Below are 22,191 nucleotides of genomic sequence, written 5' to 3' on the forward strand. Positions count from 1 at the left end.
ACGATTTCGATCACAGCTAGCCACCACCCGCGCCAAGCGTGAGCGCGAGCGCGCACGCGAGCCACCCACGAAACGCCGCGCCCCCATCCCGATTCCCACCGCGCGCGCGCGCGCCATGGCCGCCTCCGCAGCAGCAGCCGGAGGCATCGTCCACCTCCCGCCTCCGCAGTCCGCCGCACCTCGCTTCGGCGCGCCCCGCGCGCCGCCGCTCCGCTCGCGGTGGCCGGGCCGGTACCGGCCTCGCCGCCACAGGGCCGGGCGGCTCTTTGCGCGGCCGGTCGCGGTCGAGGAGGCGGCGTACGCGGAGCCCGAGGCGGCGCTCCTCGAGGCCCTCCTCGGCGTCCAAGGCCGCGGTCGCGCCGTCGCGCCGCGCCAGCTCCAGGCAAGGAACCTGCGGTTCACTTTTGACTGACAGCCTCCTCCCGCGTGCCAGGCGTGCTACTGACGGCTTTCTCTGTGATACGCGTGTGCAGGAAGTGGAGAGCGCCGTGCAGGCCCTCGAGGCCCTGGGAGGCGTTCCTGATCCGGTGCGTGTGCCGTTCAATTTCTATGTGCTCTGCTCCACTGTAATCTAGTGTGTTCTAGTCACAGCTAGCTTGCTTGAGGGGGTGCTTGGTGGTTTTGGTCAGTAGATTCAGGCATTATATGCAGATGACTTGAACCTTTCTTACTCAAGTTGAAGCCGAACTGAGAAATTATGCTGGAGTTTAAGTTTAAATTAGTAGGTTTACTGCCTTAAAGAAATAATATAATGGAGATGGGTCTTCATTGCGAAGAGCTTGGTATGCTTTTTTTTTTTGGCAGAATGAATCATTTAATTTCTTGAAATTTATATTGCAAACTGCACAAGCTTAACTGCACGGCACACTATTGTTCGTCTTGGTAGAATTTGATTGAGGTGACAGTGAATATCTGGAATAGCAAAGCAGTGACTTTGGTGAAGTGTTGTATTTCTTACCGAAATTCATGAAAAGTGACTAAGAGAAGTTGAAAAACTGTTAGCATGTTTGTACCCAATAAATCTGAAAAGGTTTATCAAAAGCATGAGAGGAAATCTGGCCTTCTTAGCCTTTCATGGTTTCTCTGCAGACAAGTTCAAGTTTGATTGAAGGTAGCTGGCAGCTCATCTTCACTACGAGACCGGGGACAGCATCCCCTATTCAGGTTAAGAAAAAATACAATTGCTTCTGTACAGGGGAAAATAATAGTATTTCATCTACTATTTGCCTCTCTGTTCTTTCAACTTTGGATTGTTCAGTCTCTAGACACATGACTAAAATTATTGTCATTTCGCATTGCCTGCAGAGGACTTTTGTTGGAGTTGACTCTTTCAGGATCTTCCAGGAAGTTTACCTCCGGACAGATGATCCAAGGGTGGTTAACGTTGTAAGGTTTTCAGAGTCAGTTGGTGATCTGAAAGTAGAGGTAATTTCTTTGTCAATATCACACAAGTTTTAACTATGCACGGGCTTCATAGATTTCGTTCCATCCTGTCTGATACTGTATCTTTTTGTGATTTCTGCATTACCAAAGCAACCAATTCATTTGTTATTACCTTGTGTCTAATTATGCCTTCTGGAGCTTGGTTTGTGGAATTAATAATGTATGTGCATTAAATAAAGAGCTTTTCTGGGACGTTACGCACGCTTACATTACAATGATAATATTTTAGTAGTATCATGTTCTAGGGAAGTTCGTTTATTCTTTGATTTTACTCCGATAAAAATGAAGAAAGATTCCATGCTTGTATTTCATCGTCTTGAAGTCTTGAACAGACTGTTTGAAGACTCACTAACAAATTGTTGAAGATTCACCAAGTGTTACATCAATCTTGTCAATAATAAAAATAGAGTTTGGAGATAAGGCCTTGTACTGCCTTAACAGTTAACTAAAAAGAATTCTGCTGATTTTATGTCATGGCTAATAATGCATGCTTCTATGTTACTGCTGAATGCTACTTTATATTGCTTATAACACTTCTCCATGACCTTACAGTGAGGCATTTTCTGAAAATAAAAACAGGCAGAAGCAACTATTGAGGATGGAAAGCGCATTCTTTTCCGTTTTGACCGAGCAGCATTCACCTTCAAATTTCTGCCATTCAAAGTTCCATACCCAGTGCCATTTAGGCTTCTTGGAGATGAAGCAAAGGGTTGGCTTGACACAACATACTTATCTCACGCTGGGAAAATACGTATTTCAAGGGGAAACAAGGTACAATTTTATAACCTTGATGTTGTTTTACTACCTTGACAACATCGGAGTGTTCATAGATTCAGCTTTAAGGACATGAATTTAGTTTCCATGCTTGTATTTCATCGTCTTTCCAAAACAATCTGTAGTGCAGGGGACCACATTTGTCCTGCAGAAGAGTGCAGACGCAAGGCAAACTTTGCTGTCAACTATATCTGCAGGGACAGGAGTAGAAGAGGTGTGTCATTGCATCTTGCATCATCCGTTGTCATGCCAAAAGAAGAAAGGTCTCTGTACAATTTTTTTTTTTTTGCTAGACAGGTCATTGATGATTTTATTTCAAGCCAAAATAGAGCTGAAGTTGATCTGGACATTCTGGTTGGAGAATGGCAACTGCTGTGGCGTTCACAGGTTGCCAGGGTGCTAACTCAACTGAATTCTCATAATATTTATTTGCATACATTTAAGAGTCCTGAAGGTATTTAGCCTTTCTTTGGGTGCAGACTGAAGGTGAAAGTTGGTCGTCTGTTGCATCTGCCGGTCTCAAGGACTTTCAGGTTAGTTTCAGAACAAAGTCAAGCCTTGCAAAATGATAAAGTGATAGTGCAATACTGAAGTATCCTTATTGGCTTTGGGTACCTCACATGACTAACAGTAAAATGGACTTCCATTTAGATTATTAAAGAAGATGGTCAATTGTAGAATTCGGTGAGTCCCTTTCCAGGTGTCAACCTCAGTGCAAGAGGCAACATATGGTAAGTCTGTAGAGCCTGCATGAATTAATGGTTATGTGTGTTTCTTGTAGCGTAGTTTGCATAATTGCATCTGTCCAACCATCTTAACAAAGAAGAAAAGGAAGTCTTTACTTCACTCCTGTACGTGTGCAGTGTGACCTATAACTGTTAAAGCAGTGTGTCTTCTATGTTCTATAGTTATATACTGAAAGAACTCTAGTCTGCTATACTTACAGAGTGTTACTGTAGTAAGAGCGATAATGTAAGACAAAGCTCTGCACTGTGCACTACAGGGAGGACAAATGAACGTTTTGCATTAAAACGAGTGAAATATTACATGGAGTGTGCTTTCAGTTCACACTTATATTTTCAGTTTTGACTCAGAGCTTTGCATTGGACATGCAGCAAAACAGGGAAAAGCAATACCTTTAGCGTGTCCATGAATGAAGGAGCTGTTCAAGTTGGTGGTGTGCAGTTTCCCTTGGATACTAAAGGAGAATTTGTCATGGAAATCTTGTACGTCATTCATGATTTCCGGAAATCTAAAGACACAAGTTATATTTAGGAAATATGCATAGCAGAGAACTAATGCTTGTCTGAATGAGTTTTCTTTTGCAGGTACATCGACAGCAAGATAAGGATATCCAGGCTTAACCAGCACATGCTAGTCCACTTACGCATCGCAAATGCAACGTAAACACCATAATGAAGGATATGTGGGCCTATTTCCATTTTTTAATTGTTGAGCGCACCTAAAATCAATATGGTTAGTTTGGGCAATATAATTCAGATTTCTAAGACTGTCCATTGGTGTACAACTAACCCTTGTAAAGCAAAACTCGGAGTAGTGCTATTCTGTATCTGCATGGTTACATGTACTCAAAAACGTTTCTCAGAAATACGGAATCACTGTTGAGTATTTTCGATGATGATGATGGTCTAAGCCTGTTCAAACTTCAAGGCCAGGTTTCTTAAGGAATTAGTAACTTCAGACCAAGTGAGAGTGGAGTTCCTAAGGTAGTCTAATGTATCTCACAAATATTGAAAACGGTGAAAATTCCAGAAACATACCCAACGAGGCAACAAAGTGTATCTCCTCAAAACAGGCAGAATGTTTATACTCTTTTACCGATGGGCTCCTGTTTCAGGATTGAACGGGTTGAAACTGCTTGTCATTCTCATCTTACACAATTGTGTCTGAATTGAGTATCTGAGATCGCATAGCAAGTCAGCAACACATATTAACCTGACGACGCTATTGGAATTTGGAACCCCATCAAAACAAACACAGGAAATGTCCCCACAACATCACACAAGAAATGCCCACAGGATCCAGTTCTGAACAAATGAACGCAATGTTAACATTGCCAAAATCAGGTGGTCCACGAGAACTTCGGCAGCAGCAACGATGATAATATACTTTGTTACGATATGAGCCCGTCGAAAACATCCTAACCTAAATTGCAGTATAGTTACTCAGCCAAGATAAAATAATGAGTGGTATAAACAATGTCTTCCTATCATTAAAAAAATACAACAATGCCCTGAGAGGAAAGATTTTACATGGTACAGTACTCCATTATTTGGTCAATTTTGGGTTGACTCAGTTCCCCCAAGAGCTAAGAGCAATGTGACTTCTGGGATTGGGGAGGTGAGGGCTACCACAAGCACATGGCAACTCTTCAGAATTTGCAGACAAGTTTGAAAGGGGCTCATGCAGCACAATCTTCATTCAAAATTATCTATGCAGCAGCCAAACTATCGCATAAGGTCTGGTATGCTGCACTGCAATGCTTGAATTTCTCCTCCGCTGTAGCCTGTCCATCGAATAAAAACAAAATGCTTAATTAGCTACTCCCTCCGTTTCAAATTGCAGGCCGTTTTAGCTTTTCTAGATTCATAGATATAATTATGCATCTATACATACACTATATCTAGGTGCATAGCAAACATTATGCACCTAGAAAAGCTAAAACAACCTACAATTTGGGATGGAGGGAGTACATAGAACAACAATAGTTAATTACTTATGTACTAATTGAAGAAAAACGTCCAAAACATTGTCTAAGCACTAATTGATATAGCCATACTGTTTAATGTTCAGTTCAATCCTACATGACAGTGGCACCTCACGTGTGCTCAGGACATGTGCCATAGACTACCAGGTACCAGCACATTATTCAGAGAAAAAGAGAAGTCGAACATAATTTTGTAAAGCAATTAAACAATAAACTTTGGATGTCAAACAACTTGCCTTAGATGAGCCATTGTGGCGATCTGGGTGCCATCTAAGTGCACATGCTCGGTATCTAGTATCATGAGAAAGGAAAAAAATGATGAAATAATCTTGAACAGTTCAAAAAAGAAGTAAATTATACACTATCATGGCACAATCTCTGCCAGAAAGGGAAAAGGACTCAAAGCCATGAAAATGCTCAAAGATCTTACGCGCTTTTAACATCTTCAAGTTTTAGCGGACCAGAAGTGCTCAATCCCAGAGCTTGCCGTGCCAAAGATACCTCTGATGGAGTGGATACTTCATCCTCATCGTCTGTTTCAGAACTCCATTTTCTGGATTTTTCTGAGCGAGCACGTCTGGAGTTCCTCCATTGAAAATTATCGGAGGAAAAAGACCAATAATATGTGTGCTGGTCTCGAAAAGCATCACGAAACAGAATCTCTGGTTCATCCTCATCCTCATCACTCGTGCAAAATTCAAATCCTCCTGTTGCCAGACAAGAAACAAATGACGTTTAAACTTCACAAGGTCCATTGTAATGTCATTTAAGGATTTCTAACTTTCATAACATAAGTTGCCTTGCACACTTAAATACATCCGTAATATTTCCAAAAAAAACTGTTAGACATGGAAGGCCGGCAGAAGAAGTTTTAAATTGAGTTAAGATTTATAGAGAAGAATAATCAAAATATGCTTATAAGATAGGAAAACAAAAAAGTGCGGGACCTCTGCTTCTGAAATTCCCGTAATAAAAATCATGTGTACGGAAACCATTGTTGTTTGAATTCCTAACCCAACGATGTCCTCTAAACCATGAAGGTCCACTAGATGCATCGGTTTTCTCGTCTTCATCACGCCAACTCTGAACATCAAGAAAAACATAAAAATATAAATGGACCAGAACATTCTATATCTGCATTAAGCATTTGAGAGACATTGTTATTGAAAGCTAAAACCGACTTTGTAGCAAGAACAAAATGAACACAAATGTCTTAAGCAATGGAAAGCAGCAACAAAACAGGGTGATAAATAAAAGGGTAAAATAAGAAGTTTCTGTTTATTTTATCCCAAATTTCACATCACTATTGAATTCCACACTCCTTAGAGACATAAAAGCCTCAGAGTCTAAAGCATCAACCTACCAAGTCATCTTCCAGGAATACAGACAGCTGATTCTGAACCACTAATGTTTTCCAAAATCTCCCAGGGATTCAATTGGCATTTTAGGATCCAATTTGAAATTATTGTGCTTTGCTGTGGAATCTAGCAAGAGCTTCTGAAGGCAGCACACCATTCTAATGTTTTTTAGGATTCTTTCCTCTCTACTTCGCAAAGAAATATGACAAAACATAATAATTAATATGTTGATATAGTTTTAATAATAAAAAGGTCAGCAGACTTACAGGATTTGTGGGAGCTAATAATCTACCTACTCTTATGTTTCCAACACAACAGGAAAATGATCAATATTAAAATAACATGAAAATGTGAAACAATTCATTACACTGACCTGGAAGAGGTACTCTGCATACTCCGACATATTCCGTATCATCGACCTTTTATTTTCTCTATTCCTCCTACGTTTTGCATAATAGTTGAATCTCTGTTCAACCAAAAGATACATTGTGTTGATTCTTTCTCCATTCAAAGCACAAACTTCTTTGCAATATGGAACCACATATATTGTGAATAGTCAGTTAGCACAAACTTCTATCCAGAATTCCAGATACAATGCTATATCATAGAAACTTAAAGAACAGAGAAACCAGCTGAACTAAGCACTGTTGACCAAGTTTCACATGCATAACATCAAGAAAAAAACAATCGACTTGAAAATTCACAGTGCAATTTTACCACAGTCAAGCCCTCAGCAATCTGGTGAAATTTGGAGGCCAAGTTCTACATGTAGCATCAAGCACAAAATGAGCAATACAGAAAACAGTGCACAAGCACCCAGACAAACAGAAGGTTAACAAGCATCAAAGATCGAGCAAGGTATCCCCAACTTCTGCATCTATCACCCGGTACAGAGCTGTATAAATAACCTTCCGGTAGTATAGTTTTATAATGCGAAATCGATCCAAAGGGATCGAGCAATAACACACCAATCCTTCCCCGAATGATAATTTCCACTAAGCGCGTGCGTATAAAAGCACATCAATGGTGCCGCAGACCTGGTTCTACAGGCATTTCATCAAACAGATTCCCGGCCAGATACCAATCACGGTCGGATCAAACAAAAGGAGACATCTTTTTTTCAGCAATGAAAACGAGGGCCTGCTAATAATACATCACAAGAGAAGGGGCGACGGATGCAGGCGGGATTACGTTGTGCCACTGCGTCTTGCGCTTCCGCTGTAGGACGGGGGTGGAGTGGAACGACGCGGCGCCCCCCACCTGCTGATGCTGCGGGGCCGCCGCCGCCACCGCAGACGCCGTGAGGGGGTGCGGGCGGTGGCCGGAGAGTAGAGCCGACTTGATGCAATTCATCGTGGCAGGGTACGGCGGTCCTCAACGACGGCGGCGGCGGAGGCTGGTGTTTACGACAGGACGGGAGGACGGCCGGAGGTGTTGCGGTGGCGCTCCGCGAGAGGAGGGAGAGGAATGGCTGTTTGGGTTGTGGCTGATAGCTGGGTCCGGCCCGTTAGAGGCCCAAAAGGCCATTCTATCCCCTTCTTTTTACTTTTTAGAGAGAACTCCCTCTCCGGCCAAATTACATGTCGTTTCGGACATCTTTTTTTTGACTCGCAGGTATATAGTTCAATTTTGTTGTCCAAAACGTCATAAAAGTGACGGGGGTAGTAATCTTGATTCTAAACCTTTGCATGATTTATTATAAAGATTGTCTTAAATGCAAATGTATTTACATCGAAAGTTGATCATAAGCACTTATTACACGCTGACTAGTTAACAATATTGAGAGCGTGTTTGCTTGCTGGCCGTACCTCTGCCGCATCCGTGGCAAGAAAAAGAACCAGGAGAAACGCTATGGCTACCACATCCTGCTAGCCAACCAAATAACTCCATTAGTTTTTTTGACGGCGCCACTAGTGTTGTGAATTGTGATGAGAAATGGTATGGAACTAAACATTCCAAATAGAATTGTGAAAGTACACCATTATACAAGTATTGGGAGGAACTATGTGTAATCAAGCATAATAGTTCCTTTGATCCAGAAGGGAAGCGGTTGGTCAATGATACATTAAAACTGAAGAAGCAGGGTAAGAAAGCAGAGCCAACAGATAAATGGAAACTGCCAACTACTAATTTGGATCAAGTGGTGAAGCAGGAGTTAAAATAGTTATTCACAATGAACAGGGTGCAATAGAACTCACAGCCTTAGAGTACTTCGTGCATGGAAACAATGCGGAGGAAGTTAAGATCTTAGCATGTAGAGAGGGGCGCAACTAAATGGTGCAATGAGAAGGCGGTCTTGGAGACTAATTGTAAGTCTCTTGATGGCGATGCTCCAAAATAAAGGTGGTCTTAAGTTTCGTTTACACTTCATTATAAAGGAAGTTCAGTTAAGGGGAAAGTAGATTACTGGCATTGAAGATGGTGCAGCGCATGAACTTACTCGACTAGCAAAGCGAACAAAGCATTCGACACTGTGGCAGTTGCGTCACCCCGTGCGTGTTGAGCAAATTGTTGCTCAAGAATGTAATAACTCAATTTATGAGACAAAATAACATCATTAAAAAAAGATATGTAGTTTACATAGTCCCAATAATCATGATATAAAAAAGAATAATAAGGAGAAAGGACCATACCATCATACTACCGATTCATAGCACTCTTTTTTTTATCTAAACACAGCGTATAAATGCACGTACATTCAACTATAAATATACGCACGTAATCCTACACCTATAAACACATACGAGAAATTGAACCGGCATATCCTTTCACTCTTTAGTCTACCACAATACAAGCGGTAACTACTTATACCGGCACTTCTGTCATATCTCTCCGCTACTTTGTTTTACTATAGTTGATCATTGATTAGTCATAAATAATTGGGCAGAGAAATTAAGCTAAAATCTAGATTTATAATAGCGCGTACGCGGCGCAGCATATCCGCCGCCGCCGCTATCTTCCTCGTGCTCGCAAACCCATCGCTTTGACTGCCAACCGCGGCGGCCAAGAAAAAAAAAACGAACCGCTTCGAGAAGCCTCCTCCCGTCCCCTTCGACCCTTTCTCGCGAAGCAATCCACAGAGTCCATCTCCGGCCAGATCCGGAGTTCCGGACCCCACCTCTCCCCCCGAACAAGCCCTAGCATGCCCCGCCGCCGACGACGATGAGGTCGCTCCGCCGGGTCCTCGTCCCGCTCGTCCTCCTCGTGGGGCTCGCCTTCCGCGTGGACGACGGCGGCGCCGCGCACCTCCCGCCGCACCACCCGCCCCCGCCCCCCGCGCTCCCCGGGCCGCCGTCCCGCCTCGCGCTCCCTGGAGTAGCTGGTCCGGAGGACGATGGGGCCGCCGCGGCGTCGCGCTCCACGGAGATCGCCGCCGCGGGGGCGCGCTCCACCGAGGTCGTCGCGCCGGCGGCGCCGAAGAAGCAGAGTCTCCGTGAGCTCTTCGTCGTGCCGAAGCCCCCGCGCCACGAGCCGGCTCGCGCGGTGAGCGGCGAGGCGGAGGCCGAACCCCGGTGAGCATCGTGGTCTCCCTCCCCTGTCCCCATTGTGGCTGTGGTGTGGGTTTGCCTTGTGCGCGGTTGCCGCTTCTTGGCGGAATTGGTGCCTCCGCGCTTGAGTTTTTTTAGTTATACAGCGAACGAAATGTAGCTAATAGCATGAGGTTTCTTGTAGTGAAGGGGGCTTCCTTGGTTTATCTGCCAAAAGTAGAAGCGTCTTGGGCCTCTTCTTGTTTCGTGCTGCTATGGAGCAAGTCTTGCTGATTAGGTTTCTTGTAATGTAGACACTGCTTCTGCACCATAGTACTTGTGGGACTGAGGTTACCTCACTGATGTTTATATAAATATTGGGATAATTTTGGGGCCTCTGGCGTGGAAGGAGGCATGTGAGTTATGTTTCGTTGATAGGTCTGATTGATTGACAGGAATTACTTTTGATTGTGTCTGTGAACAGCTCCGTGCTTCAGTTTTACGACAACGGCACAATTCAGCTTGTGGACCGGTCGTCACAGTCTCCTCTCTGGGAGATCTCCACAGGGCCTCCACTTTCAGATCATATTACTACCGCCGAGTCTGGTCTGAATTACCTCATATATCCTTTGAACGGGAATGAGAACATGAATGGGAATGGGACTGAACTTTGGGAAGTTTATAATGGGAACAACGTGGTATGTTTTCTCAGGCACATTGCTTTTCTGAAATCCTCCTTGTACAAACATATCTTTTCTCATCTGTGTGTCTATTCCTGCAGATGCTTCCGTGGAAACTGGAGGAATTTGTTGCCAGAAGTCCATACATACGGGATTCTGTTGTTACTGTTGGATCAAAAGCTTCAACCGTTTTTGTAGTTGATGCTGACAATGGTGAGATTATTTACAAGCGCAGCATTCCAGCTCCCTTGAATGAATTGGAAGGACCAGGGGTTGAAGGAGCACCACCCAAGTTAAATGCTCGAACTAGTGATGACAGTGATAATATCATAGTGGTTGTGAGAACTGACTATTCTCTAAGTGCATCAGATCTTGGCAAGCATTTATTTAACTGGACGAGAACTTCTTTCACTGCAAATTACTATATGAAATACAGCCACCCTGACATGCTTGATCAGTCATCCTGCCTGCGAGGAGATATTCCGTGCATTAGAACTGAGGGTTTGCCACTTGCTTTACCTGATTCAGATTCAGCTAATGCAATTATTTTGAGAGATGAGACCCCAATAATCTCCAGGGATGGTACTGATACTCTGAAATCACTTCAAACCTCAAGGAAGCTACCAAAAGTTTCTGGCAAGTCAAACTTTGTCTTGGATGATGCTCAAAATCAAACCCATGATGATGCTCGATCTCATTTCATCTCTCCTGATCCTAAAGCTACCAACATGCCCACTAGGAACACTTATAGATGGTTTTTCCCCCTGTTCCCCATATTTCTGGTCATAGGTTATCTGTTCAGCTTGATGTCTGCAAACAAGACATGTAGGCAGTTCGTTATTCAGCTTATGAGGCCATTCATGCGTGAAAAGAAACCGGTTGACATTAGAGGCAGGTCAGAGGGAACTCCTAATAAGAGAAGAAAAACACGGAAGAAAGATGGGCTTGTCAATGGCCATGAGACATTATCAGCATCTGACAAGGAGAGCAATGAAACTGGTGGGTCAATGGAGGCACCAGTTAGGGAAAATTCTGCAGTAACAGATAAGGGGATTACAGGTGGCCTTGATGGTCGTCAGATTGGTAAACTCTTTGTGTCCAATAAAGAAATTGGTAGAGGGAGCAATGGCACAGTTGTTTTTGAAGGATCTTATGATGGTCGTCAAGTTGCTGTGAAACGTCTACTGCATTCCCACAATGATATAGCTGAAAAGGAGACTCAGAATCTTATTATATCTGACCGGGATCCTAATATTGTCAGACTATATGGTTGTGAGCATGACAACGATTTTGTTTATATCTCCCTTGAGAGGTGCCAGTGCAGCTTGGCTGATCTAATCCAAAAACAGTCCTCATTATCTTCCGGAGAATCTATTGCTAATATTGAAGTTAGTATCAGCATCAAGTCAAAGTTTTCAAATGTGAAAGGAGTAGACGTGGAGTTGTGGATGCAGGATGGGCTTCCTTCGGCACAACTCCTAAAGCTGATGAGGTATGCGAATGGTCTCCCATTATGCAGTTTTGCTTGTCGCTAGTGGTGTTGATTATGTTTTATGTTGCCGTATACTTATGTGTAATAATTCAGCACCATTTCCTTCTCGATTTATAGTGCCTATATTTATTTAATGAATGCATCCTAAAAGGATCAGGTCCAGTTTTCAAACAGTTGCAATAGTTTGTATTGTTGTGCTGTGTGCTGATCTTATTGTGGAGTCTAAATAGTCAAGTTTTTTTTAACCAATGTTAGTCTAAATGAGTAAAAAGCATTTTTTTTTTCTGTGTGTGTTTTGACTCTGAGACAGATGTTGTACTCCTCAGTTAGAAACAGATGATGCCCTCTTCATAATTATACTTCCGCCACATTCTATTTGGAACACCATGAACCTGTAATTTTGCGTCTTCTTATTGTTATGTTGGGTGGGGCATTCTATGATGCGTACCTGTAGCTTGTAGGTGTCGCTGAATTTTGTGATTTTTCTTATGCAGAGATGTAGTTGCTGGTCTTGCACATTTGCATAACTTGGGAATTATACACCGTGATTTGAAGCCTCAGAATGTCTTAATAAGCGCAGATGGACCTATTAGAGCAAAGCTTTCTGATATGGGTATCAGTAAGCGCCTGCAAGATGACATGACTTCTGTTAGCCATCATGGCACAGGTAAGGAGATTTCCCCATGCAAAGTTGCACAGTTAGGAAATACATTCTGTATGTTGTTTATGGCATTTCTTAAACACAGTTCTTAGCTAGCAGTTTAATCCTTGATTGTGTACTGCAGGAATTGGAAGCTCTGGCTGGCAAGCACCTGAACAGCTTTGTCATGGTCGTCAAACTCGCGCAATGGATCTGTTTAGTTTGGGCTGCCTTATTTTCTATTGTATCACTAAAGGGAAGCATCCTTTTGGTGAGTACTATGAACGGGATAGGAACATTGTAAACAATTGTTTTGATCTTTTTGTGGTGGACTACATACCAGAAGCAGTACATCTTATTTCTCAATTGTTACATCCAAATCCAGAGATGAGGTAAGAACTAAGGTCCTGTGCAGTCTAACCTTCCCTGATTTTTGTAGACTATGTATCTGTCTTCTTGATTTTACTGAACTGACTTTTTATAACATTAACAGACCAACGGCAGTATATGTGATGCATCATCCTCTATTCTGGAGCCCTGAATTGCGCCTTTCGTTTCTAAGGGATACCAGTGACAGAATTGAGAAAACCAGTGAAACTGACCTCATAAATGCCCTGGAAGGCGTAGGACCTGTGGCGTTTGGTGGAAAATGGGGAGATAAATTCGATGCTGCTTTGGTTACAGACATGGGGCGTTATAGAAAATATAACTTTGAGTCCATTCGTGATCTTCTGAGGTATATCAGAAATAAATCAGGCCATTACAGAGAACTTTCAGATGATGTCAAGGTTCGTTGGAATGCACTTGTTACTGTGTTTGATTTTGTCTTTTGATTTATGGATGCAATTAAATTATCGATTAGTTGACCTAATTAGCAATGGCTGCATGCACTACCTGGTACTTTTTGGTTAGATTTCCACCATCTCAACCGCAGGCCAAAGAACATGCAAGAGACAGAAGGTTGTAAATGAATAATGGAGAGAATTTGTATAATGAAGGATAAACTATTAGGTGAACAAACTATGGTGAATTAGCTTGCTTTGAAATGCCATTTTAACTATGTTTAGTACATTTCTGATTTCTTCATGGTAGTTATCCCATCCTATTTTCTGCCTAGAAATGTTTTGCTTTGCATAAGTGAATGTATAGAATAGGTAGTGCAAAGGTTCAGTTGTAAAGTACAAAATCTAGATTTATGTTGCCAGTGTTATTAAAATTTGGAGAAGGAAATACTAGTTCTGTCATACCTAAGTATGGTACATTGACACCTACATTCATCATACAAGGGAGCTAAACCCAAGGTTGAACCTGATAAATTACATATTTTTCTTGGTATTTTAAACTTCACTTACATGGCATTACACATAGATCTGAAGTAGCCTGCCAGAGGTGGCAAGATGTTTGACTATCATCAGTTTTATGATAGGAGGGCACTGCTTTAGGGATTTTGTATGAATTAAGAATACTAGGCTACCATCACCCTTTTCTTCCCTCTCATATTTGGAGAAATCTTATGGCAAGTTTTTAGATAAAACTATGTTTTCTATTACAAATTGTTTTGCTTGCCAGTCGAGTCAAGCTTTGTTTTGTTCTCATAAGGCAACACCAATTGATGAATATGAATTCCAGGCCATACTTGGGTCACTGCCAGAGGGGTTCGACCGCTACTTTGCAAGCCGATTTCCAAAGCTGCTAATTGAGGTGTACAAGGTCATGTGGGTGCATTGCAAGGAAGAGGAAGCTTTCAGTAAATATTTCAATGGAAGCTCGGTATAGCTGTTGGTGGGGATTGCCCATTCCTTATTTTACAAACTAACACTGATGTAGCCAAAGTTGTATGTACATGTGATATTTGTACCATATTATCATAGAATAAAAGAGCTCAATCTGTACATTATGTAGCATAGAACACTGTTGCCTATAAATGGAAGTTATACTTGCTGTTCACGATGGCTCATGGGAACTCAGGTTGTTGAATTTTGTTGGGTGGAAACCATCTGTAAAACCATGTTATTTAGAAACTAACGCCCGGAATTCTTAACTTGAGATAAACTCATTTAATCCTGCCATTTGAGCAAGACTCGCTAGGTCGACTGTTCGACTTGGAATGGCACTGTCCGTGGGATATAAGGCCAGCTGCACTTGTAGGATCAAGATGGGTTCTCAGGACGCGTTTGGCAAATCCGTACCTCATGGTTGGTTAGGTTGGGAGTTTGGTTTGATGGGCTGCACAATAAAATGGATTTACTTTTGCATTGAGGAAGTGATAGAGTTACCACAGTCTTCAGCCGTCGCGCCCTTCTTCCACCACGCCTCTTCCCGCACGCGTGGCAGCGCCACCGCAACTTCGCCTCGATGTCGCTACAGCTCGGCTGCTCACCCTCACCGCCACCGCTTGGCTGCATCCCTCGCTGGAGATTGCCATAGTGGAGGTGGAGCGTTGCTCGGGGGACGAGGCCGCGGGCGCTGGCTGTTGGGATGGAGCCGCGGGCCCTGGCTGTTGGGATGGAGCCGCGGGCCCGCATGGCCTCCCCATCATCGTGCTGCTACCGCTCATCGAGCCGATCCCGCATGACGGAGGTGCTCACGTGCGCTCAATGGTGGGCATGGCGGGTGGGCCAGCAATAGGAACAGAGAAGAGGCGCCGAGCATGGGAATGAGATAGAGATAGCCTGCGAGCATGGCGCCGCTGCCAACGTCGGAGAGATGCAGATGCTGCCCTGCTCCACCGCTTCAACGGTCGTGGCCTCACCTTTGCCCTCTCCTCCCTCCCGTAGCTGCTCCCCGCCATGCTCTGCTAGTCGAACGCGGGTGAAGGGGAACCGGCAAAGGAGGCGGTGGCGAAGAACAGAGGAGGGTGAGCGTGTTTTGGTGCATGACGAGAAAATCAGGGGTCACCGCAACGAGGCCATCGAGCTTGCACCGCGTGGAACGACCGATTTTGACGTTCCACGCGGTGCAAACTGGCGAGCCTCTTTTGCATCGCACAGGTCAGGCTCATGAGGCCGATCAGGCTAGCAAACACAGTTGGTTGCATTAGCTAGGCTTGGCCCAACCTCCGTCCGGGCTATCAAACGAGTCCTCAATGTCTGGCCACGTGAATTAAATGAGACTGTAGTGAAGTACACTTTTTTTCACTGTAACAATAATTATTAACTAAATGGGTACATGCACGAGAATTTGTTTTGCTCTATATATTTTTAGCATCACTCGGATCTATATCGCCTATCATGATGAGAGTGATGCTACAATCCTCTCTCCTCTTTTGTGAATCACTTCTAATATACATTCTCATCTTTTTTACATCACTTCTAAGTTGTAATACACATTGTGTATGGTTTAAACTGTGGAGATATAGTGATAATCTGTCAAGAATTAAAAAAGTAAGTTTATTATACAACTATGGATGTGTGATGGTAGCGAATCTTAAATAATTCAAGTTAATTTTTGGACAAAGATTTTAATAATGATTTAAATTTTAATTTTGAATTCTAAATATAAAATTTAGGTGATAAATGATTTTGACAATGATTAAATGTAAAACAGAAAGTACAGGAAATGGGCATCCGAACTTCTGAATTTTCCGAGCGAACATGTCAAGGTCGCGACTTCCCGTAGTTGTGATGGCGTAAACCCTTCGCTAAGGACAGGGCGTAAACCCAAGGCGGCCGCCGACGATGGAGGCGCTCCTCCGGTGGGCGGCCGAGCTGGGCGTCTCCGACTCGCCGCCTCCGCCGTTCCCTTCATCCGCCTCCGCAGCCGCCGCCTCCTACTCTGCGCCGTCCTCCTGCATCGGCCGCTCCCTCGTCGTCGCCGACTTCCCCGACGCCGGCGGGTAAAACCCCAGCCCCCCATCCGCTCGCAGTTCTTGGTCTCCCTGTGCTCGCCTCACCGCATTTGCCTTGCTTCCGCCTCAGGAGGGGCCTCGCGGCGGCGCGCGACCTGCGGCGCGGCGAGTTGGTGCTGCGCGTGCCCCGCGCCGCGCTGCTCACGAGCGACCGCGTCACGGCCGACGACCCCAGGGTCGCCGCCTGCATCAGCGCCCACCGGCCCCACCTCTCCTCTGTGCAGGTAAACATCGTTTCTTGGGCGTCCTAGTTTGTATTTTCTTTCTTCAACTGATGTCGTAGTACATGCTCTAGTGAAGCTGCCGGTGATGTTATTAGGAATTGGGGATAAGTAGTGACTAGGATTGGTAGCGATGCAACTGGGTCAGTTTTGGGTCAACCAGTGCCCAACCCACTGAACCCAATTGGAAAATTATGGGTAATGGGTTGACCCAAAAAAAAGCACAAGGTAACCAAAAAGCCATTGGGTTACCCAAAAAACACTATTAATTGTGCTGCCAGTGCTTTGCTGCTTTCTGAAATGCATGAGAACAACTGAACAAGAACTGCTGCTTCTGATATGCATAAAACAAGCTCTGCAGCTTTAGGACAAGATGGGCAACCAAATTTGACAAGATTAAATTCCACTCTGTGCAAATTACCTAGAACTCGCACGAACCCACCATGCCAAATTACCAATACAAAAACGATTGGAGTTTTAAATCATCCTCTGAAGTTTCTGAAACTGAACCAATCCAAAATTGCTTCGCCCTGAGACTGAAAAACTATCAAGTCTCTCTGAACCAAACTGAACAAGACTTCAGCATTTGGATCAGGGTACAACTCAGCAATTAAATCCACAACTAGTTGAACCTGGAAAGAAGATTTGGATCAGGAAGCACGTAATCACTGGTACTAGAAGAGTGAAGACCGAGCTTTTTCTCAAACAAACGAAAGAAGGCAGGTTTAGGGTCATTGCAAACTACCCGGATCTTCACCTGCTCCCTGCTCAAGCACTCAGCAGCAACCCAGCGGCGGGCGCATCCAAATCTCCGCCCGGCGCAGGAGCCCTGAGCCGCCTCAGCTAGTCAGCTTGTCTCCCGATCTCTTCGGCTCCGTTGACTCAGGAGCGTGCGCGAGGGGCTATAGTGGAGCCCTTGATAGTGGGGAGTGGTGTGGGAGGCGCCAAGCTGCTGTGTACAACGGGCGGCGCGACACCGGCGGCAGGCGAGGCAGTGCCACCGTCGCTCGAGTTGGAAATGGGCTACCCATCGACCCAGAGTGCCTAGCACTATTTGACACCGGATTTTCAGTGGGTCAGCCCGGTGGGTAATTACACCAGAGTTTTTGTTTTGGGTATTGGGTCACTGGGGCGACCCAGAAAAACCTGCATCCCTAAGGATTGTTGAGCACAATATTGCTGTAGTGTAATAGTATTTGTGCCACCACACCATGAATTCGGGCAAAGTTTCTGTGCAAGTTTTGTTTGTGCTATACAGTTTGTTGCTTTGGACACGGTTGGTATGCTTGATTTGCAAACTTATAGCACCCCTTTTGCTTATGTAATCAAACTAAATGCTAACTAAAATATTCTGGTTTTATCACTAGCAAATTGTACAATTATCTTTACTGGTATGGTATACTGGTGTTTCTGTTTTTGTTTTCCAAGTGCCAGTATAGAACATTCTTGTTTTCCTTGTTATGTCTTCTTGAGCATTCATCTTAGTGCTTACTGACCTTCTCTTTATAATATATTACAGATATTGATTGTGTGCTTATTGGCTGAAGTGGGGAAAGGGAGGAATTCCGTCTGGTATATCTATCTGTCTCAGCTGCCCAGCTACTACACTATCTTGGCTACCTTCAATGATTTTGAAGTTGAAGCTCTCCAAGTATAGCTCGGTAGATCTGTCAACAAATTCTCTGTTCCCCATTATCCTTGCCTATACACTCCAAAAGCATCCAGTAACTTTTTTGTTACCAGGTTGATGATGCCATTTGGGTTGCACAAAAGGCTAATAGTGCCATAAAATCAGACTGGGAAGATGCGACGCCCCTGATGAAAGAATTGGAATTTAAACCTAAGCTTCTGATGTTTAAATCGTGGCTCTGGGCGTTTGCAACGGTATAGTTGTTTTTATTCTCAGTTTGTTTTTGTTATTTTCAAATATGGTATGCTAGCTTTGTCTGTTGGTTTAGTTACAATGTGAAATTCATACTAACTCAAGTTTCTATATAGGTTATTTAGCCCTAAATGTTTTCTATATTGTACTTGTTTGTTTTCTAAAGTTTCATTTTTCCTACATTAAGGTGTCTTCGCGCACATTACATATTGCATGGGATGAAGCTGGTTGCCTATGCCCTGTGGGTGATCTGTTTAACTATGCTGCTCCTGATGATGCTTCATTTGAGGAAGAAGATATAGCTGAAGTTGAGAGATTAACAGATGGCGGGTATGAAGATTCTAATGCCTATTGTTTGTATGCCAGAAAAAATTATAAAAAGGGAGAGCAGGTTTGTTTTTATTCTTTGCCAATATAACATTATCTTGCTTCTTTTTTCTTTTGGTGTCTCTGCTTTTTATGCACTTATGCCATTTTGTACAGGTCCTCCTTGGTTACGGGACATACACAAACTTGGAACTTCTTGAACACTATGGTTTTCTTTTGAGTGAGAACCCTAATGAGAAAACTTTCATCCAATTAGATGTGGATATTTACTCAATCGGAACTTGGCCAAAAGATTCTCTATATATTCATACAAATGGACACCCCTCATTTGCACTGTTGTGTGCATTAAGGCTGTGGGCAACTCCCACAAACCGTAGAAAGGCTGTCAGTCATCAGATTTACTCTGGATCAATCCTTTCGACTGAAAATGAGGTGGAGATTATGAAATGGTTAATCAGCAAATGCGAAGGAACTTTACAACAATTACCTACTACTGTTGAATTCGATGAAAGTCTGCTTGTCTTCTTACGCAAAATACAGAACAGTACCAACTGCAGAACAGATGTCAAGCAGTCAGGTTTTGAGCAGGAGTTTGCTGTGTTCCTCCATTTCCATCATCGATTGAAGCTTGATTGTTCTGATAACAGTCAACTCCCGGTTCAATTTCTGAGATCTCTGGAAAGATGGGAACTAGCCGTCCAGTGGAGATGCAACTATAAGAAGACGCTGAAGAAATGTATTTCATACTGCAAAAGTTTAGTTCATGGACTTCCCTTGCAACTAAACCAGCAATAGTCAAGGACTCCTGTCATGTACGATTAGTTTTCCCCCCCCTTCTTTCTTTAGATTCTGTAATATAGTGTCTGTCTTTCTGAACTGAAACCTTGCTTTTAACGCCATGTCATTGGTTGAGATGATCTTTGATCAGTTAATGTACTGCTAAATTGACTGTTATTCATTGTTTCAGTTTTAACCTTGGTGAACTTATCAGCATTTTGGTCGGAGCGTATCTTGTGATCTGTGAGTCCTAGCAAGCTGAGATATCGAGCTCGCAGTGGCAGCTGTGCTCAGAATTAGCTGTTACACTATCTCTATTTCTACGTATAGTATTATTCCACTTTTGTGAACCATATAGTCGTTACAGTTTTCCACTCTTGTTCGATTAATGCTCATCTTAACGGAAGATTATGAAGGACAACCTACGTACGAAAGTTGGGAGAAATATTCGACCTACGAAAGATGTTGCATACACCAAGTTCGAAACAGAGCGTGGTACGACACTCAAACTGAAACGGCTGGGTGGGGGAACAGCTTACATTTTCTCCCTGTATGTACTGGACTAGAAAAACAGCGTTGCTCGCATGCATCTCGCCTGGAGAGTGATAGTACGATTCCAGACGCGCACTGTGCACACCTTTGACTCACGAGGGGAGAGACATGACCGCGGAGCCTGCCGAGCAACCCACGCCGCTCGGCATCACGCCGGCGGGGGCCAAGCTCCACCGTATCCACAAAGCCAACCCCACCACTTGCCGGCGACGTCCGGTCATCTCAACCTGCAACCTACCATCAAAGCCTATCATAGCTCACCGGCTCCTTTACATGCCGCGGAGGAAGCTCTGGACCTACTCTACTCTACTCAGAATCAGAGGAAGACAGCCCATGCTCTTGTCGCATCATTGAGCGGGCATTGAAGATGGAGAAGGCGCAGGAAACGGTAGAAAGAGAAGAGCAGGAATCCGGGGACAGCCGGGGTGGGGGGTGGGGGGGGCACGGAACCAGCTGCCCCTCGCCGGATTCCCTCGATCATACTAAAGCCGGCCAACCACCGGGTATCATACAGAGACGCGCTCTTGAAGCTACGGACCTTCAAGCCAAGATTCCCCAAGGACTCGTCATTTCACGGAAAGCAGGTATGGCTCCATGAAGAGAGAAGGAGGATGCCGCGCTTGAGGGCTGCCTTGGTCTGATCCCGGCTTAGACCTGCACACAAGAGCATTCATGACCGGTGCTTCCCATAGCTCAGGATAGGCTTCAAGCTTCCCCACACATCGCTGTGCAGTGGTTTCAGCTGCTCAAGGCAAAGGCTAGCACACGGTGCTTCAATTGCTTAGCACCAGACCATCGCATTAGCATATGCAGAGACCCGTCTAGGTGCATTTTGTATTTGCGCTCCAGACACAAAGCTCGCTATTGCCGTTCCAACTTGCCACCCACTCGTTTTCCCTCCGCCACCATCACCGTTGCTGTAGCTTCTGCCACATCCTCCACCAATACCACCCGTTGCCAAGAACCAAAACCTTTTGCGGCTGCTCCCTCACGGCCGAGCACCGCGGCTGTGGCGAGGAGTGCCTCTGCTAAGGTTGCCATGAAGTATGGTGACCCTGCGCTCATCCTTGGTGCGGCCCATAGGAGTCCGGATCATGTTACGGTTTGTGTGTCGCGCTCGGTTGCAGTGAGGGAGGAGGAGAGGTGTCTGTCCTTGACCGCGCTCATCGGCGTGCATGTCAATGGTCGTGCGAAGCTCTCCGGTGAAGTGGTGCGCTGGGATGCTCTACAACAACTATGCATCCCGGCACACGAGTTGGGGGTGAAGCGCCTGACGACATCAACCTTCCTCCTCCACTTCTCCACCCTGGAATGACGCACCGCGACGCTCTGCCTTGGCGCACTGGCTGCTGGGCACACTACTCTGTGGCTCATGCCGTGGACGCGCCAGGTCAGTGCATCTGCTGCCAAGCTCATGTATCGTGCGAGAGTTTGCATTGAAGATATACCATAGCATGCACAACAAATTGAAACCGTAGCTAATATTTTCAATGCCCCAACCTTCATAGAGGAGATTGACACTGAGCATGAAACCGAGCAAGAGAGAGACTGTCTATGCCTTTGGGTGTGGACAGCAAATCCTGATGGATTAGCTAAAACGGTATCTTTACAAGTAGTAGAACCACTCACTTTTCCTGAGGAGTATTACTGGAAAATGGGAGAAATGGATTTGCCAACCGCTAAAACTGGTCCTGCTGAGATGTTAGAGCATGCAGTGACTATTCATTTGGATAGGATTCTTGATTACTTGCCATTGCCAAGTAGCCCCTCACATGAAAGTGTTCACAATGGGATAAGTGGCCTGCCTGATGATCTCTATGAGGAAGAATGGCCAATTAAACACAGATTTGTGTGGCACTATGGAGTCCCTGATGACTGTGTTGTTAGGCGTCAGGTCCCGGTTCAGGAAAGACTCGTAGGGTAGTGAGACAGATCAGCACCGGGAGGAGGAGATGCAATTGGTCGGGGTGCAATGCAGTATCCACCTCCAAACTGGCATGACT

At 44.5% G+C, this 22,191-nt stretch overlaps 4 protein-coding genes across 5 annotated transcripts; 3 read left to right on the plus strand and 1 right to left on the minus strand.

The window, feature by feature from the left end:
• LOC101782223 (probable plastid-lipid-associated protein 12, chloroplastic) lies at positions 1–3,856 on the plus strand. Its single transcript, XM_004957604.2, has 11 exons — positions 1–382; positions 474–527; positions 1,090–1,164; positions 1,306–1,425; positions 2,023–2,214; positions 2,348–2,431; positions 2,515–2,604; positions 2,697–2,750; positions 2,869–2,948; positions 3,333–3,443; positions 3,546–3,856. The coding sequence occupies exons 1-9, from the start codon at positions 116–118 to the stop codon at positions 2,893–2,895; spliced, it is 963 nt and encodes a 320-aa protein (XP_004957661.2). The 5' UTR covers positions 1–115; the 3' UTR covers positions 2,896–2,948; positions 3,333–3,443; positions 3,546–3,856.
• Positions 3,857–4,319: 463 nt separating this feature from the next.
• LOC101782628 lies at positions 4,320–7,805 on the minus strand. Its single transcript, XM_004957605.2, has 6 exons — positions 7,495–7,805; positions 6,677–6,769; positions 5,893–6,028; positions 5,376–5,652; positions 5,182–5,236; positions 4,320–4,744 (listed from the first exon to the last, which is right to left on the minus strand). Exons 1-6 carry the CDS (start codon positions 7,654–7,656, stop codon positions 4,670–4,672), a joined length of 798 nt encoding a protein of 265 aa, XP_004957662.1. The 5' UTR covers positions 7,657–7,805; the 3' UTR covers positions 4,320–4,669.
• A 1,466-nt stretch (positions 7,806–9,271) lies between these two features.
• LOC101783039 (serine/threonine-protein kinase/endoribonuclease IRE1) lies at positions 9,272–14,529 on the plus strand. Of its 2 annotated transcripts, none has more exons than XM_022824385.1 (7): positions 9,272–9,815; positions 10,255–10,468; positions 10,552–11,942; positions 12,437–12,609; positions 12,728–12,974; positions 13,076–13,370; positions 13,495–14,053. In XM_022824385.1, exons 1-7 carry the CDS (start codon positions 9,466–9,468, stop codon positions 13,555–13,557), a joined length of 2,733 nt encoding a protein of 910 aa, XP_022680120.1. In that variant the 5' UTR covers positions 9,272–9,465; the 3' UTR covers positions 13,558–14,053. The 2 variants fall into 2 exon arrangements, with proteins under 2 accessions (XP_022680120.1, XP_004957663.1); XM_004957606.4 differs by lacking the exon at positions 13,495–14,053 and adding an exon at positions 14,212–14,529 and having other exon boundaries at positions 9,275–9,815.
• A 1,609-nt stretch (positions 14,530–16,138) lies between these two features.
• LOC101783439 (protein SET DOMAIN GROUP 40) lies at positions 16,139–19,842 on the plus strand. Its single transcript, XM_004957607.3, has 6 exons — positions 16,139–16,417; positions 16,500–16,653; positions 18,170–18,301; positions 18,394–18,534; positions 18,720–18,923; positions 19,016–19,842. The coding sequence occupies exons 1-6, from the start codon at positions 16,260–16,262 to the stop codon at positions 19,652–19,654; spliced, it is 1,428 nt and encodes a 475-aa protein (XP_004957664.1). The 5' UTR covers positions 16,139–16,259; the 3' UTR covers positions 19,655–19,842.
• The last annotated feature ends 2,349 nt before the right edge of the window (positions 19,843–22,191 follow it).

This window comes from Setaria italica, chromosome II (genome assembly GCF_000263155.2).
Source record: "Setaria italica strain Yugu1 chromosome II, Setaria_italica_v2.0, whole genome shotgun sequence".
In the NCBI taxonomy this organism is placed as follows: Eukaryota; Viridiplantae; Streptophyta; class Magnoliopsida; order Poales; family Poaceae; genus Setaria; species Setaria italica.